The sequence below is a fragment of the Malaya genurostris genome, chromosome 2 (assembly GCF_030247185.1).
Source record: "Malaya genurostris strain Urasoe2022 chromosome 2, Malgen_1.1, whole genome shotgun sequence".
Taxonomy (NCBI): domain Eukaryota; kingdom Metazoa; phylum Arthropoda; class Insecta; order Diptera; family Culicidae; genus Malaya; species Malaya genurostris.
Window position 1 is genome coordinate 35504 of NC_080571.1, and position 18633 is coordinate 54136.

The 18633-nt window shown below is 36.3% G+C and overlaps 1 protein-coding gene across 1 annotated transcript; it reads left to right on the forward strand.

Annotated features, from left to right (window-relative positions):
• Positions 1-15154: 15154 nt before the first annotated feature.
• LOC131432850 (uncharacterized) lies at positions 15155-15687 on the forward strand. Its single transcript, XM_058599401.1, has 4 exons — positions 15155-15250; positions 15309-15383; positions 15456-15536; positions 15597-15687. The coding sequence occupies exons 1-4, from the start codon at positions 15192-15194 to the stop codon at positions 15685-15687; spliced, it is 306 nt and encodes a 101-aa protein (XP_058455384.1). The 5' UTR covers positions 15155-15191.
• The last annotated feature ends 2946 nt before the right edge of the window (positions 15688-18633 follow it).

The window sequence follows — 18633 nt, forward strand, 5'->3', positions numbered from 1 at the left end:
TACATATAATATTGTAGTATTCTATTCAAAAATTTTCTCTTAGATTTTTGAAAGAAACCAAGTGATTGTTTATGCATAACATACAGAATAAAACAGTGCAAAAAGCAAAAAAGTGAAAAAAAATTGCACTCGCTTTTTTCAGAGATGGCTGAACCGATTTTCACAAACTAAGATTCAAATAAAAGGTATTATGGTCCCATAGCTTGCTATTGATTTTCGTTTGAATGTGACTTCCGGTTCCGGAGTTATATGGTAATATGTGAAAATTTGAGAAAAAGTTTACACTCAATTATCTCTGGAACAACTCAACTGATTTTCGCAAACTTAGATTCAAATGAAAGGTCTTATAATACCTTAAAAATTTGTGGAACATTTTATCTGGATCCGACTTTCGGTTCCGGAACTAAAGCGTGATAAGTGGAAAATTACCAATTTTATTAGTATTTTTCCACGAACGATGGTTAAAAACAGGTACAAATCCCATAAAACTGTCTGATAAATTCTTCTAGTTTGCAGAGCTTGTTAGTTTGTGGGCATAAAAACTTAATTCGGCACTACTGGTCCACTCTTTTCTGTTCCGAGAGCACCAAAAGTGGCGAAGAAAAACTCCTAAAACTAAATTCACTTCGATTTCTCTGCGATGCTTGAACCGATTTTCACAAATCTTGATTTGAATTAAAGTTCATACTGTCTTTAAATCTACTGTGAAATTTCATCCGGATCCGACTTCCGGTTCCACAGTTACAGGGCGATGAGTGTCAAAGTTTTCAAATCGCCATATAGAGTGACAATATGTACAACACCGAAAGAAGAAGAAAACACAAAACGAACAAGGCGTGCTTTGTTCTATTTCGTACACGTTGTGTAGTGATGTCAATAATAATAATAACAATCCTAATACATGTTTCATGCTGCTGATTCATGCTGTTTAGCATGCAGTAGTAACAGAAACGCAGGTTCGTTTCGTTAGATTTAGTTTAATTGGTTTAAACAAAATAGAGCCGGAGATAGTAAGTAAGTTTAACTACGTTCAAAACTGTTCCAATTTGTAGGTCATATTTGTTGGTAGCAAACGAACCAACTTCGGCTAATCCGTTCATCTGAATCCGGTTTCGGAAGAATTGGAAATAGTGATCAAAAACTGCAAAAAGGATCTCACTCACTTTTCTTGGAGATGGCCATATTGATTTTCACAAACTAATAGGTTCAAAAGAAAAGTCTGCATTCAGTAAAAACCATTCAAGCGAAGAGGTTGTGTTTCGATTGTACTGGCTCGTGAGTTAACGGCTGATACCGAGACAATTCTAAGCTTCAGGTAGTTAAACTGCCCATAGCAAACGTAATATTCGGGGCGTTTCCCGACTGGAAAGCTAGCAACGAAGGCCATCCCGTTCATACGCACAGAGGTGTAGAAACACAGAGGTGCGAGAGCATAGAAGTGACGAGTCACAGAGGTGCCATCGCATAAAGGTGCGAAGACGAAGGGGTGCAAAGGCACAAAGGTGCTAAAGCAACCCAGTGCTGATCTACCAGGTACCAGAATTTGTACGCTGCGTAGGATCAAAAGAGACGGCATATATCGCGAGGTGCTACACTGCAAGCATCGCATTTGATCGCCACCAAGAGCAAAAGCACTGTACCTGGGGTCAGGTACAGGCAGCACAGCAAGTGCAGTGGTGTTCACAACGACGGCAGAGCAACTGAGATAGCAGTAAACGACAGAAGACTGCCAATTGGAAACAGCAGAAGACTGCCAATTGGAAATCGTTGGAAGAGCTTCACGTCGTTCTTCACGATAAAGGAACAGAGACATCAGCTACAAGGTAGATTTAATTTAATTTATTTTTTATTTCTTATATCTGAAATTTTACTAAACATAAGTTTTTATTTTGGTATTATTAATTTACAAAAAAAATTTAATGTAATGGATGATCTTATGGAAGATCATCCGAATCCGATTCCGGATACTAGTAAGAGTTTAAATACTCCGAGGGCTAAACATTATCCACAGGGTACCACTGGGCCATGGATAGTCTATCTTCGAAAAAAAGAAAAGATTTTAAATTTGATGCAAATTACCAAGGATTTGACATCACATTTCTCTGAAGTTAAAGAAATATGTAAAGTTAATAGAGATAAAATTCGAGTTGTTGTCAATGACTTGAAACAGGCGAACGAAATTGTAACCTGTAAATTATTTTCTGTTGAATATCGAGTTTACATTCCATCGAAGGAGGTGGAAATTGACGGTGTCGTGACTGAAGCAAGTCTGACGGCCGATGATTTACTTAAAAATGGAGTTGGTCGTTTTAAAAACTCCATGCTTGAGGGAGTTAAGATACTCGAGTGCAAGCAATTGTACTCAGCATCTATTGTCGATGGAAAAAAGTCGTATCGTCCCTCAGATTCGTTTCGTGTAACATTTGCCGGATCTGCGTTGCCTAGCCATGTCTATATCGATAAAATTCGTCTTCCTGTTCGGCTTTTCGTACCGCATGTTATGAATTGCACGAACTGTAAAAAATTCGGGCATACAGCTACTTACTGTAGTAATAAGTCCAAATGTATCAAATGTCAAGGGCCTCATAAGGATAATCTTTGCGATAAAAATGTTGAAAAATGTGTTTATTGTGGGGAGAGACCTCATGATGATCTTTCAGTATGCGCTGCATTTAAGTTGCGTAAAGACAAAATGAAGCTTTCTTTAAAAGCACGGTCTAAGCGCACATATGCTGAAATGCTTAAAACGGTCATACATGTCTCCCCCTTGGAAACCGAAAACGGTTTTTCAAATCTTATGGAGCCAGAGGAATCTGACTCCGACGGAAATAGTGAAGATACCTCGTTTGTCACTCCTCAAGGGTCTGTTAAGAGGAGATTAACAAACCACAAAATACCTAAAAAGACACCTAAAATTACATCTTCAAAAAAAGATCCCCGTGTTAAAGCTAAAAAGCCAAATTTAAAACCAAAAACTGTGCCTCCTGGTTTGTCAAATTCACAAACCAATCCAGAAACTAGCTCAAGGAAAGACAATAATCCAGTGGGCTCCGTTTCACATTCACCAACAGGATTACTTAAGTTTTCGGAAATTGTAGAATGGATTTTCGCAGCATTCAATATTTCTGAACCTCTAAAGACTATCATAACGGCATTCCTTCCAATAGCTAGAACTTTTTTGAAACAGTTATCAGCTCAATGGCCAGTTCTTTCAGGTTTTGTATCATTTGATGGATAATTTATCATCCGCCGCAAATGATTCAATCACTGTCCTGCAGTGGAATTGTCGAAGCATCATGCCAAAACTTGATTCATTTAAAGTTTTGTTGCATAGTCAAAAATGTGATGTATTTACTTTGTGCGAAACATGGCTTACATCAAACATAGCCTTAAGTTTTAATGACTTTAACATTATACGTCTCGATAGAGACTCTCCGTATGGTGGAGTGCTTTTAGGAATTAAGAAATGTTATTCCTTTTATAGATTAAATATTCCTTCGACTTCTAGTATAGAAGTTGTTGCTTGTCAAATAAACATTAAAGGAAAGGACATTTGCATTGCTTCAGTATATATTCCTCCAAGAGCTCAAGTTGGACAACGACAGCTTAATGAAATTGTCGAAGCCCTTGCTGCTCCACGTTTGATTTTAGGAGATTTCAATTCGCACGGAATGATGTGGGGTTCCGTTTACAATGATAGCAGATCATCCTTAATATATAATATTTGCGACAATTTTAGCATGACGGTACTAAATATGGGTAGCATGACACGGATCCCAAGACCTCCTGCACGTCCAAGTGCATTAGATTTATCTCTTTGCTCGACTTCAATTCGACTAGATTGCACCTGGAAAGTATTTCCTGATTTACACGGTAGCGATCATTTACCAATCATCATCTCAATTAGCAGTAACAAAGGCATTGCTAATTCAGTTAATATTCCATATGATTTGACAAAAAATATTGACTGGATTAAATACCAAAGTAATATTTCAAGTGCCTTAACTTCAATGGAAGAGCTCCCCCCACTTGAAGAATATGACTTCCTCGTTTGTTCGATTCTGGAGGCCGCAGAACAAGCCCAAACCAAACGATTTCTTGGTCCATCGTCTAACAGAAGGCCTCCAAACCCTTGGTGGGACAAAGAGTGCTCAGATGCTAAGCACGCGAAACAAAATGCCTTCAAGATGTTTTTAAAACGAGGAGGAGGAACTCCTCAGAATTTTGAAAAATTCTTGACTTTAGAAACCAAGTACAAGAGCATACTTCGGGCCAAGAAATGTAGCTATTGGAGACATTTTGTCGAAGGTTTGTCAAGAGAAACCTCAATGAGCACTCTTTGGAATACGGCCAGACGAATGAGGAATCGTAACGTAGGAAATGAGAGTGAGGAATACTCGAACCGATGGATATTTGATTTTGCGAGGAAAGTTTGTCCAGATTCTGTTCCTACGCATAGCATTATTAGGGAATCTTTTTCAAATAATGGTTCCATTGATAGCCCCTTTTCTATGATGGAATTTTCCATAGCACTCATGTCTTGTAACAATAACGCTCCTGGGTTGGACAGAATTAAATTCAACTTGGTGAAGAATCTGCCCGACCTCGCAAAAAGACGTTTGTTGGAATTGTTCAACAAGCTTCTTGAGCAAAATATTGTTCCACCTGACTGGAGGCAAGTGAAAGTTATCGCCATTCAAAAGCCGGGGAAACCAGCTTCCAATCACAACTCATATAGACCCATCGCGATGTTGTCCTGCATCAGAAAATTGTTCGAAAAAATTATTCTACGACGTCTCGACACTTGGGTCGAGACGAACGGTTTGTTGTCAGATACTCAGTTTGGCTTCCGTAGAAATAAAGGGACGAATGATTGCCTTGCATTACTTTCGTCTGACATCCAAATTGCCTTCGCTCAAAAGCAACAAATGGCATCTGTATTTTTAGACATTAAAGGAGCATTTGATTCAGTTTCCATTGATGTTCTTTCAGACAAGCTTCACCAACATGGACTCCCAGCGGTTATAAATAATTATTTGCACAACCTTTTGTCAGAGAAACGCATGCATTTTTCACATGGCGATTTGGTAACATTCAGAATTAGCTACATGGGTCTACCGCAAGGCTCTTGCCTCAGTCCGCTCCTCTATAATTTTTACGTAAATGACATTGACAGCTGTCTAGTATCCCCATGTACACTAAGACAATTGGCAGATGATGGCGTAGTTTCAGTTACTGGACCCAAAGCTATTGATCTGCATAAACCATTGCAAGATACCTTAGATAACTTGTCCGATTGGGCTGTTCATCTTGGTATCGAATTCTCTGCGGAGAAAACAGAGTTAGTCGTCTTTTCAAGAAAGCATGATCCCGCGCAGCTTCAGCTCCATATGATGGGAAGAATGATCCAACAGGTTTTGACTTTCAAATACCTCGGGGTGTGGTTTGATTCCAAATGCACGTGGGGAGGACACATTAGGTTTCTGATAACAAAATGCCAACAAAGAGTAAATTTTCTTCGAACAATAACCGGATCTTGGTGGGGTGCTCATCCGGAAGATCTAATAAAATTGTATCAGACAACGATACTTTCAGTGATGGAATATGGATGCGTTTGCTTTCGTTCCGCTGCAAACTCTCATATTATCAAATTAGAGCGAATTCAATATCGTTGTTTGCGAATTGCTTTAGGCTGCATGCATTCGACACATACAATGAGTCTTGAAGTTCTGGCGGGAGTTCTTCCATTGAAGGATCGTTTTTGGGAGCTTTCGTCGCGACTGCTAATAAGATGCGAGGTACTGAATCCCCTAGTTATTAATAACTTCGAAAGGCTAGTTGAGCTTCAATCTCAAACAAGATTCATGACTGTATATTTTAACCATATGTCACAGGAAATCAACCCTTCAAGATATATTCCTATCCGTGTCAGCCTCCTAAATGTCCCTGACTCAACTTTATTTTTCGACACATCCATGCAGCGCGAAGTGCGTGGAATTCCGGAACACCTACGCTCGTTGGAAATCCCAAAAATATTTACAAGTAAGTTCAGGCATATCGACTCTGAGAAAATGTTTTACACGGACGGATCGCGAATTGAAGAAGCGACAGGGTTTGGTATGTTCAACAATAATGTTTCGGTCTCCTTTAGGCTTCAAGAACCTGCATCTGTTTATATAGCAGAGTTAGCAGCAGTTCATTATAGTTTGAGTATAATCGTCACATTATCTCCAAACCATTATTTTCTTTTCACAGATAGTCTGAGTGCAATTGAAGCCATTCGCTCAAAGGCTGCTGGCAAAAATGAACCTTTTTTCTTGGGCAAAATAAAACAGTGCCTGAACGTCATATTGAATAATAATTATCAAATCACAATAGTTTGGGTTCCGGCTCATTGCTCCATTCCAGGCAATGAAAGAGCCGATATTTTAGCCAAACGTGGTGCTATTGAGGGTGAAATTTATGAGAGACCAATTGCTTTCAATGAATTCTATAGCGCGTCTCGCCAAAGAACACTTGCCAGCTGGCAAGCTTCTTGGGATAAAGATGATCTGGGTCGGTGGATGCACTCAATTATTCCTAAAATATCGACAAAGGCATGGTTCAGGGGACTGGATGTGAGTAGAGATTTCATTCGTGTGATGTCCAGACTCATGTCCAATCACTACACGTTAGATGCACATCTCCTTCGAATTGGACTTTCCGAGACTAATCATTGTGCTTGTGGCGAAGGTTACCGCGATATTGACCATGTTGTTTGGACATGCGTGGAGTATCGTGATGTCAGATCTCAACTAATAAATTCCTTGCGTACCCAAGGTAGACTATCCAATGTCCCAGTTCGCGACATTCTTGCTTGTCGTGACGTTCCTTACATGAAACTTCTTTATTATTTCATTAAGTCCATTGGAGTTCCAATTTAAATTTTATTTTATGTTAGTTTGTTTTCTCTTCCATGAGCTCAACCAATAGCCAGCTATCTTATATTAAATAAAAGTGATGAACTGATACAAACAAACCTGAAATAGTTATAAGATCATGTACAAAATAAATGTATTTCATTTAATGTAATTTATAATAGCAACTCGCTTGATAAAAACAGTGTTTAGATTAACTAATGAATACCAACATACTAATAGGATATTCGAAATGTATTAGGTTTAAAGTACTATGTATTGTAGATGCCACGGCGAAGAAAAACTTATGTATATTGCCTATGAAATAAACGTATTTATGAAAAAAAAAAAAAAAAAGAAAAGTCTTACAGTTTCATACGGAATTCCTTAATTTGTTGTGGATACTACTTTCGGTTCCGGAACTACAGGGTAAACAGGATTTATAGAGATTAGATCCGAACAAATTATCCCATTCCTATTCAATAAACAGTTGTTTTGCGAATTTCACGGTTATATTTATGATGTAATAAGTAATATGAGAAAGGCATCATTACACCACTAGGTGGATTAAAATAGGTTTTTTATTGTTTTTTTTTTTCACAAAACTAATAATTTTTTAAATATGCACTAGAAAATTCGACCTTATGAAAGAACACAAACACAAGTACAAAATGAAATTTGGTTGAATACTACCGCTTTACTAATAATAGTGGATTTTTATTATGTTAAAGTATCTTATTGAACTATGTAAAATGAAAAATGGCGAAAAAATGACGCTGAGTAAACATGCATAATGTGGTTTTCGTGGTTCAAATTTGGGAATTTTTATATGGACTTAAAGAAAGTTCTGGACAATAGAAAAAGTGCATGTGGTGGGATCAACTGGGCGCTATTTATTATGAGCTACTCAAATTAGGTGACACTATCACTGGTTCCATATACATATTACACTTGCTGCGTTTGGACAGAGCATTGCATGAAAAGCGGACGCAATATGAAGATCTTCATGGCATAATATTTTTGCTTCACGACAATGCAAGACTCCATGTTTCGACAGTTGTAAAAGCTTTTATTTTGTAATCGCTGCAATAAAAAGTTCTGCCCAGCCGCCATTTTTTATCAGACATTGTTCCATACGATTGCCATTTGCTCCAATCCATGGCGCATAACTTGTCAGGTCAGTTTCAAAAACTACGACACCACCAAAAATTCGATCGATTTATTCGTCAAATCTCAGGAAAAGGATTTTTTCAAACGTGGCCTCCGAGTCTTACCAGAAAGTGGTACATAACGATGGGCTATACTTTGAAAAACGGTACGGCAATGATACTCTAACTTAAAAACTTTAAACTTAGCAAAAAAAACGCTACTAATTTATTCCCACGCCTGATATATTATAAATAGATTTATATAACGATATTTATATAGGTGTTTTATGTTATGTATGTTATAAATGTTCTGATTTTATTTATCATATAGCCGTTTAATTAAATTTTATTCGCACCGACTTCATTTACAAAAGTGTAGCCCTTGTCTTTGTGATTTTTATTGTCGACTCCGCCAACAATTGAAAATAACCTTCAAAGTGCAGAGATGTGCAGGATCGTATAGTGATTTTTGAAAAGTAGAGAAAAAATGCTATAATATCAAATACTATTGAACAGTAGCAGCCCTTTCCTACCTATATAGAACTCTAATCGCAAAATATCATCATTGCCCCATATATTTTGTATGGAAGGATGAAAAGAAAGTTTACAATACCCTATCTTTGACAGGATATGGAGAGATTATTTCTTATTCGACAATTTTTATACTTTAAACTGTAATCCTATACTTATCTGAGAATTCAAAAAAAATACTACAGTGCAGGAAAAAAATAAATTTATTTTTTGGATTTCTGCCACCTTGGCATCACTGTGCGATGGCGCAATAGCCGGCGAACGACCAACATTATGTTAAAGCCGGGTATAAATAAACGATATATGGCGCAATATTAAAATTTGCATTTTTCAAAAACAAAGCTCGGTTAAGTAATTTCCGCGAAGAGTGAGTGCCTGAAAATGTTACATACATACATACATACACTCACACATACCAACACATCCATACACTCACACATACCGACAGGTTGAGTTTGTTACGAGCTGATACGAATGATGTATGACACTCGGTCCTCCGGGTCTCGTTTTAAAAACTAAAACTATTACACCAACTATTGTGATTAACAACAGCAAAATGACACGTTTTCTCGTGCTTCAATCAACAATGAACTATTCAGCAGTTTATACGTTGACACATTCCAGTTTCGTAATATAATATTTACACTATGATAAGATTCTTTTCTAAAAATTTTGTTTAGATCGTTCACTCCTGCATATGTTGGGTCTTTACACTGTGTTCGATGTGACTTCAGAACAAGAAAGTCGATGCAGTTTGTGGGTGTTGCTAAATAAACTAACCAGCATTGTATTTTAAAGTACTGTAGTGGTAGTAGTTATAATACTTTTATTGTGGAGCTAATAAACAGAGATGCTGCTTATCCGTATCAGTGGAGATTAACATTTTGATGAGAGCAGATGCTTCATCGTGATCAGTATACACAAAGAGTCAATTTAAAATGCTTTAATTTTTTTCTTTATCGTATTATCCGTTGGAAGAATAACCATAGAAGACAAAGTGTTCAGCTGATATGAATAAAGCAGGCCAAAGTCGTAGATTAGTGTATAGTTATAATGATCATTCCGAATATCACACTTCTGGCATTCAAAAATTTTCTTTTGCATCGCCAGAAGATAATAATATTGAATATTCGAGGAAAGGAGGATGTTTTGTATCTATCTGTCGTGGCATCAGTATAGCAGTGGTGATTTTTATATTTATTTTTTTCATATCTTTCACTATATTTTTGGCATTAAAAATGCCTTACTCTTCACTATATGGGGCTGGGTGTCAATTAAAAGTTTCAAAAATAGTCGCGTAACCTTTTTGTGTCATAATTTTGAACGTTAATAACTCGGTCATTTGTTGATGGATTGTTATAATTTAACAACCAATCGATTCGGAAACTTTTAACTTAAACATGTATGACGACGTCGTTTCAGTATTTCAATAGCATACTATTAAAAAATTGGTTAGAATCGACCTATGTTTTCATCCACCAATCCCCGTTGTGCAAAATGACGTCAACTTCTTGTTCGGCATAGGAGGCTTTGCGTCATGCATAAAAAACACCGCAACGTTATGCGTAGTATCCCGCATAGCGTTTTGGCTACCTGGGCAGCCATGGCCACCAGAAGGCTACCAAAATTGATTCAGTTACGGTTGTCAAATCCAATTTGACAAAACAAAGTCGCCTGTATCCAAGTTAGCCGAGCGTTTTCATCTTCTCACCTTCGCTGAAAATGTCAAAGATTTCAATGTGGAAAAATCCTGGTGGATACGGTTGTATCGTTTGAGTTGTATTCCTGGCAGCGGTGAGGCAGCCGGTCACCAGAATGTCTGCCAGCCATATTTTTCCAGCTGGCAGCGTTTAGTCACCCGTCTGGCAGCCATGCGTATGCGGGATGAAGAGAAATCTATAAATATAGGCTGCACAATATTTCTTTGCCTAGTTGATGTTTGACTGTGAATGATACAAGTAGCTCGTCCAGTGAGCTGATTACTGGATTGTGTATGCGTTCGCTCGCTGGATTGTCGCTTTTGCATTATGTGTTGATGAAATTTCTGTTGTCTGCGCAACACCGTGTTCGCTTGAGTATCTTATATATCATCTAGCTATTGAAGAACCGAATCAGCGTGGTTGCCGATTCTTTTGAAATATCACATGTATTTAGCAAATTTTTGGTCGATTTTGCCATTAAAAATGCCTTACACTACGCTTCTCGAGGCTGGGTGTCAATTTAAAACATGCAAAACTAATCGCGTAACATTTTTCTGTCATAATTTTGAACGCATATAACTTAGTCATTTGTTGATGGATTTATATAATTCAACAACCAATCTATTCGGAAACATATAACTTAAACTTATGAGATGACGTTATTTGAATATTTCAATTGCATACCATTGAAAAATTGGTTTGAATTGAGTATTTTATTTTGATTCTCTGGAAACTATCAGGCCAATTTAGAATTATCGGCGATAGATTTTTCGGATCTAGTTTGCAGCGCTTGTTCCTCGATGATTTGTTAATGGATTATCCTAATTTAAATGATTCCAAAGCTTCAATGTTGTAAGCTTGAAAATGTTTTAATTTGTCAACGGATAGGTTTGCATACTTAAATCTCCATTCACATACGATCAAAACGGTGGCGCGAAAATGGATTCAGTATAAAGATGATAATCATAGATACTTCTTCTTCATTATATGTGACTGAACAAGTTGTTGTCTCACCAGGAATTAAACGCTTCAAAAGATTCAAAATTAAATTCTGAAACTTATCTAAAAGCGGCCTCCTCGGTTTAGTAGTATAAATGAGTTCCACAGGCTCACATATACAGTTCAATTAGATGCAATATCATACACTATCAAAGATAAACTCAAGGTAATTTTACCTGCGGTTTTACATGTATCGTTTGAATAGGAACCCTCGTAGAATTTGGTTAACCGCCAGTTTCAGTTTAATTATTATTTGCTTCAAAACAATAAACGTCTGATGACTACACGCGTTGTAACTATGACAATGTTCATTCATATGTTAATAACAACAAGTTACAATATTAACAAAATTTCGGAATTTTGTTGCGTATCCATTCCGTATATTCCTAATATGCCAAAGCGAAAATCAATGTAAGTAACTAAATATTCTATGCGGACTGTTTCACATGCTTCCTTCCTCGTATTGTTGCCATATTATTTACCGACATTTTCCGAAGATTATTGACGATTTTGAAGAAGGATTATTAAAATTACACTATTACTGAGTGTACCGCTACAACATCTTTCGTTAAAATAAATAAAATTTTTTCTTGGATCGATTAACTGTTTATAAAATTAATAAGTTTGTACGTTTCTCGAAAATTATTATCATAAAATAAAAGTTTTATTTGTTCAGGTTTAAATGTTTAGGTTGTTTGTATCTAAAATTGAGCTTTCGAGTAACTTTGAATTCATCATAATTGACTTCTAGTTAAAGGACGTTATTCAAAAACTTAACAGTGTAAAAATTTGTGGAAAGGGATCAAAATTGAATAGAATCAATAATCAAGAAAGATTCTAATTGTCAATTTTATCATTCGCTAACAATCTCAGCGCTTAAACTAAAGCAAGTTTGTAATTAGTCAATTGAATATGTTTTTAGTCTAGTGTATCATCATCATTATCATCTTTATTTTTGTATTAATTATGAAGACCCTAGAAACGTTTCATTTTCAATGTTATTGTGCTCGGTCGTGTCTTGAATACAACCCTCTAATTTTTTTCGCCATAATTTTGAACGTTTATAACTCAGTCATTTGTTGATGGATTGATATAATTTAACAACCAATCGATTTGGAAACTTTTAACTTAAACATGTACGGCAACGTCGTTTCAGTATTTCAAAAGCATAATATTGAAAAATTGATTAAAATCGATTTATGTTTTCATTAACTAATGACGGAAGAGCAGATGATGTCATCTTGTTGCTTATTCGTGCACGGTCAACTGTTCGATCGTTGGTCTGCACGTAGAGTTTCATATAGCAGCATAGGGTGGACTTACTCATGTTTTGGTATTAAAAATGCCTTACTCTTCGCTATACGGGGCCGGGTGTCAATTAACAATTTTAAAAATAGCCGCGTAACCTTTTGGCATTAAAAATGCCTTACTCTTAACTATATGGGGCCGGGTGTCAATTAAAAGTTTCAAAAATAGTCGCGTAACATTTTTGTGTCATAATTTTGAACGTTAATAACTCGGTCATTTGTTGATGGATTGTTATAATTTAACAACCAATCGATTCGGAAACTTTTAACTTAAACATGTATGACGACGTCTTTTCAGTATTTCAATAGCATACTATTGAAAAAATTGTTGGAATCCACCTATGTTTTCATCCACCAATCCCTGTTGTACAAAATGACGTCAACTTCTTGTTCGGCATAGGAGGCTTTGCGTCATGCATAAAACCACCGCATCATTCTGCGTAGTATGAAGAGAAATCTATAAATATAGGCTGAACAATATTTCTTTGCCTAGTTGATGTTTGACTGTGAATGAAACAAGTAGCTCGTCCAGTGAGCTGATGACTGAATTGTATATGCGTTCACTTGCTGGATTGTCGCTTTTGTATTATGTGTTGGTGAAATTTCCTGATGTCTGTGCAACACCGTGTTCGCTTGAGTATCTTATATATCATCTAGATATTGAAAAACCGAATCAGTGTGGTTACCGATTCTTTTGAAATATCCCATGTATTTAGCAAATTTTTGGTCGATTTTGCCATTAAAAATGCCTTACACTTCGCTTCCTGAGGCTGGGTGTCAATTTAAAACATGCAAAACTAATCGCGTAACATTTTTCTGTCTTAATTTTGAACGCTTATAACTCAATCATTTGTTAATGGATTTATATAATTCAACAAACAATCGATTCGTAAACATTTAACTTAAACTTATGAGACAACGTCATTTGAATATTTCAATTGCATATGTTATCATTGAAAAATTGGTTTGAATTGTTATCGGCGATATAATTATCGGCGATAGATTTGTCGGATCTAATTTGCAGCGCTTGTTCCTCGATGATTTGTTAATGGATTTTCCTAATTTAAATGATTCCAAAGCTTCAATATTGTAAGCTTAAAAATGCTTTAATTTTTCAACGGATCGGTTTGTATATTTAAATTCCCATTCTCATACGAACAAAACGTGACAATGCGACTGAACAAGTTGTTGTACCACCAGGAATTAAACGGTTCAAAAGATTCAAAATTGAATTCTGAAACTTATCTAAAAGCGGCCTCCTCGGTTTAGTAGTATAAATGAGTTCCACAGGCTCACATATACAGAACTATTAGATGCAATATCGTATAGTATCAAAGATAAACTCAAGGTAAGTTTACCTGCGATTTTACATGTATCGTTTGAATAGGAACCCTCGTAGAATTTGGTTAACCGCCAGTTTCAGTTTAATTATTATTTTCTTCAAAACAATAAGCGTCTGATGGCTACACGCGTTGTAACTATGACAATGTTCATTCATGTGTTAATAACATTACACCATTACTGAGATTACTGGTACAACATTCTCTTGGATCGATTAACTGTTTATAGAATTAATAAGTCCACCCAGTGAACGACCATTATTAGGTTAAAACTGGGGGTAAATAAACGATATAAATCAAATCAAATTAATAAGTTTGTACGTTTCTCGAAAATTATCATCATAAAATAGAATAGTTTCATTTGTTCAGGTTTAAATCTTTAAGTTGTTTGTATCTAAAATTGAGCTTTAAAGTAACTGTGAAGTGTAGTGAAGTTTAGTGTATCATCATCATTATCATCTTTATTTTTGTATTTATTATGAAGACCCTAGAAACGTTTCATTTTTAATGTTATTGTGTTCGGTCGTGTCTTGAATACAACCCTCTATTTTTTTTAGTACCAAGTATGCATACGAGGTAAGTGATTAAAACTCATATTTAAAAAGTCATTCAAATATATTGTTATTCTAGTATAAACGAAATATAACGTTGGAAGATTTTCTTAATCATCGTGCCTATCTGATAGACAAACGATCGCGAATCCCAAAGCATGTTATTCCGAAACATTATAGGCTTTTCATTCAACCGATTTTCAATGAAACAAGTAAAGCCCTTCTCGTATAATGGAATTGTTTGGATTACAGTAAATCAAAAAAGCATAATAATAAAAGAATAGAACTTAACGTTAAAAATTTGTACATTAAATTAGAAGATGTAACCGTTTTAAAAAGTATACAACATTAACAAACTTAGATTTTGACGAGGATCTAGATTGGGATCTAATCGAAGAGGATATATTACCGCGTATCAGGAACAAACGAGACACGATCAACAATGACAACATTGAAAGAATGAATAATTCAATGGATTTTTCAACCATGTCTAGTGATGGGCAATAACGGTGATAAAAATATAAATACTTTCACTAATGATGCATGGTGCAGGAAGGAGCAAATATTTTCATCCAATTTTCCCCTCGGATGACTTTGTTACAATAAAGATACTAGATTTAGAATTCGACGAATCAAATGAAAAAATGATTATCTATCTTGGGACCGAAATGAAAAAAAATGATATTTATTACATAGTAAAAGTGAATTTTACAGGCAATATGACTAACGAAAAAGGTTTATATTATACTCATTACAAAGATGGAAATGGGATTCATAAGTATGTGCATTGATGTAATAAATACGGTATAGTTCTATTGATTTTGTTATCATTTTAGATATTTAGCGGCCACCATATTGGAACCTAACAATGCAAGAAAGTTATACCCATGCATGGATGATCATAATTTTCGGTATGTTAGCCAAATCCCGATTTCTTCCAAACGATGAATAATGAATTATAATAGGACAAACTATAACTATAGGTCGCCATTTGAAATTAATATAGCAAGGAAAGTTCATATGAATACTGCATCTGGCATGAATTTAGAAATGTCGGAGCTAATGTATGAGTATCTATGTGTAGAAAATTGACGGTTGATAATTGAAACATTATTTTATTTCAGGGAAAGAGATGAGTTTGTGGTTGATACGTATAATACTACAGGAATGATTCGAGCATCCGAGATAGGCTTCATTATCCGCTTAACAGTTTAATTTAAACCGCTTACACTTCACACTATATATGTACTACTCTATGGATATTGCACTTCGGTTTAAACCACTAAGCACGCGCAAAGTTTACTATATTTATTTAATAGCCGGTCATCACTCGCTTAAGCTCGATCCGTCAGAAATGTGTTTGATTTGTGTTACTTTGTTGTTTTCACTATAAGTAGGCTGCTACTTTTATTTCGGGAACCCATACAATTGACATGATATGTTGAATGTGATGCCGTGCGATGGCGTTGTTGAACTGAAGATTGATTTCGCTCCAAGCTGACATGGTCTGCCTACAATCAATAGAACTCGACACACATTCGTTCGCTAACCATTCTCTGGTTTGTTTTGATAAACTTAACACACTGTTGAAAAGCTTCTCTGCTAGAGTTGTGTTCATTCGGTAGAGTAGGATAAATTTCCGATTTGTATTTTGTCCAAGTAACCAAAAGTTCGTGAAAAATAGATTTGGCTTAAGTAGCATACAAAGCATTTTGAACAGTAAGGAATATGTATCCATGCTTGAATGTTCGCCTGACACAACAAAACAAACTTTGAAGCAGTTGATTTCTCAGCTTACAAGCAGAGATAAAGTTTTCTCCGAACTTGTTCTGTACGTACAAGTTGCCAAAAAGTGCCACACGCGTACTTCAGAGCTCTAATGAAGTGGATATTTTTCTGATACAGTGGAAGCGGTTTCTTGAAGAGACGACGCTTAAATTTCAATTTGTTGTTTATCTTACCAATTTGAACTTTATTTGCAGAATATGAACTATGGCAGTTTGAATCCATTATGGTAATCATCTTGAAGATTGATATCTTATTGCCACTTATTATTTGCGCTTAGTATAATCTAAATTATTCAAAAGCAAAATGCAAGGAAAATCTGTTTGGTTCGTTAGTGCTTCTACAGCATAATCTTTTCATTGATTCATTTAAACATGTTCTGATAAGTTAAACTCACACCCACGATGCCTAATATTAGTCATCTAACTCCATCACCATCACAACTTATTATCAACTGGTAAACGATATCAAAACTCTTTTTACGAAGTAAATTCCAAATAACGTAAACTGTTTTTTACGAACCAAATCCCAAATAACGTAAACTTTTTTTACGATCTACCTCTTTTTACGAACCCCCGTTTAGAGTTCGTAAATGGAGGTTTCGGTGTATGAGAAAGGCAACAAAAAAAATATAGGAATACTTTCAATTACAATAAGTATAAATCTATGATGGTTAGCTCCGCAAATTTCTGAACATTGACCAAAAATAGAGAGAGAGAGAGAGAGAGAGAGAAAACCACACGAACAAAAACTCAGAAAACAAGAAAAACTCAGTTAGGGGTTAGCCAAATTTTGTGCTAGGGCACATAACCGTTTTCATTATTTTTACGTTTCGTCTTTGACTCATCAGTGCAGAGCAGCTCAAATTGAACTGCTTTGTGCTAAACTCGGCAGTTCAATTTGAACCGCTAAGCAGACGTAAAGTTTCTGCTATTTACAGAACACTTTTTGTTTTGCAACGAAGTGCAATGTCTTTTCTGACGTGCCGAACGAAAACGTGTTTTCGACTATTTCTGGCCGATGCAGGTATGGTCATTTAGGGGTTAGCGAAATTTTGTGCTAGGGCACATAACCGTTTTCATTATTTTTACGTTTCGTCTTTGATTCATCAGTGCAGAGCAGCTCAAATTGAACTGCTTTGTGCTAAACTCGGCAGTTCAATTTGAATCGCTAAGCAGACGTAAAGTTTCTGCTATTTACAGAACACTTTTTGTTTTGCAACGAAGTGCAATGTCTTTTCTGACGTGCCGAACGAAAACGTGTTTTCGACTATTTCTGGCCGATGCAGGTATGGTCATTTAGGGGTTAGCCAAATTTTGTGCTAGGGCACATAACCGTTTTCATTATTTTTACGTTTCGTCTTTGACTCATCAGTCCAGAGCAGCTCAAATTGAACTGCTTTGTGCTAAACTCGGCAGTTCAATTTGAACCGCTAAGCAGACGTAAAGTTCCTGCTATTTACAGAACACTTTTTGTTTTGCAACGAAGTGCAATGTCTTTTCTGACGTGCCGAACGAAAACGTGTTTTCGACTATTTCTGGCCGATGCAGGTATGGTCATTTAGGGGTTAGCCAAATTTTGTGCTAGGGCACATAACCGTTTTCATTATTTTTACGTTTCGTCTTTGACTCATCAGTGCAGAGCAGCTCAAATTGAACTGCTTTGTGCTAAACTCGGCAGTTCAATTTGAACCGCTAAGCAGACGTAAAGTTTCCGCTATTTACAGAACACTTTTTGTTTTGCAACGAAGTGCAATGTCTTTTCTGACGTGCCGAACGAAAACGTGTTTTCGACTATTTCTGGCCGATGCAGGTATGGTCATTTAGGGGTTAGCCAAATTTTGTGCTAGGGCACATAACCGTTTTCATTATTTCGTTCGGCACGTCAGAAAAGACATTGCACTTCGTTGCAAAACAAAAAGTGTTCTGTAAATAGCGGAAACTTTACGTCTGCTTAGCGGTTCAAATTGAACTGCCGAGTTTAGCACAAAGCAGTTCAATTTGAGCTGCTCTGCACTGATGAGTCAAAGACGAAACGTAAAAATAATGAAAACGGTTATGTGCCCTAGCACAAAATTTGGCTAACCCCTAAATGACCATACCTGCATCGGCCAGAAATAGTCGAAAACACGTTTTCGTTCGGCACGTCAGAAAAGACATTGCACTTCGTTGCAAAACAAAAAGTGTTCTGTAAATAGCAGGAACTTTACGTCTGCTTAGCGGTTCAAATTGAACTGCCGAGTTTAGCACAAAGCAGTTCAATTTGAGCTGCTCTGCACTGATGAGTCAAAGACGAAACGTAAAAAAAAATAAAGAAAAACTCTCCTCGCAGCATAGCGGGAATGGTCTTGCGCTCCTCCATAAAGTAGTAGGTATA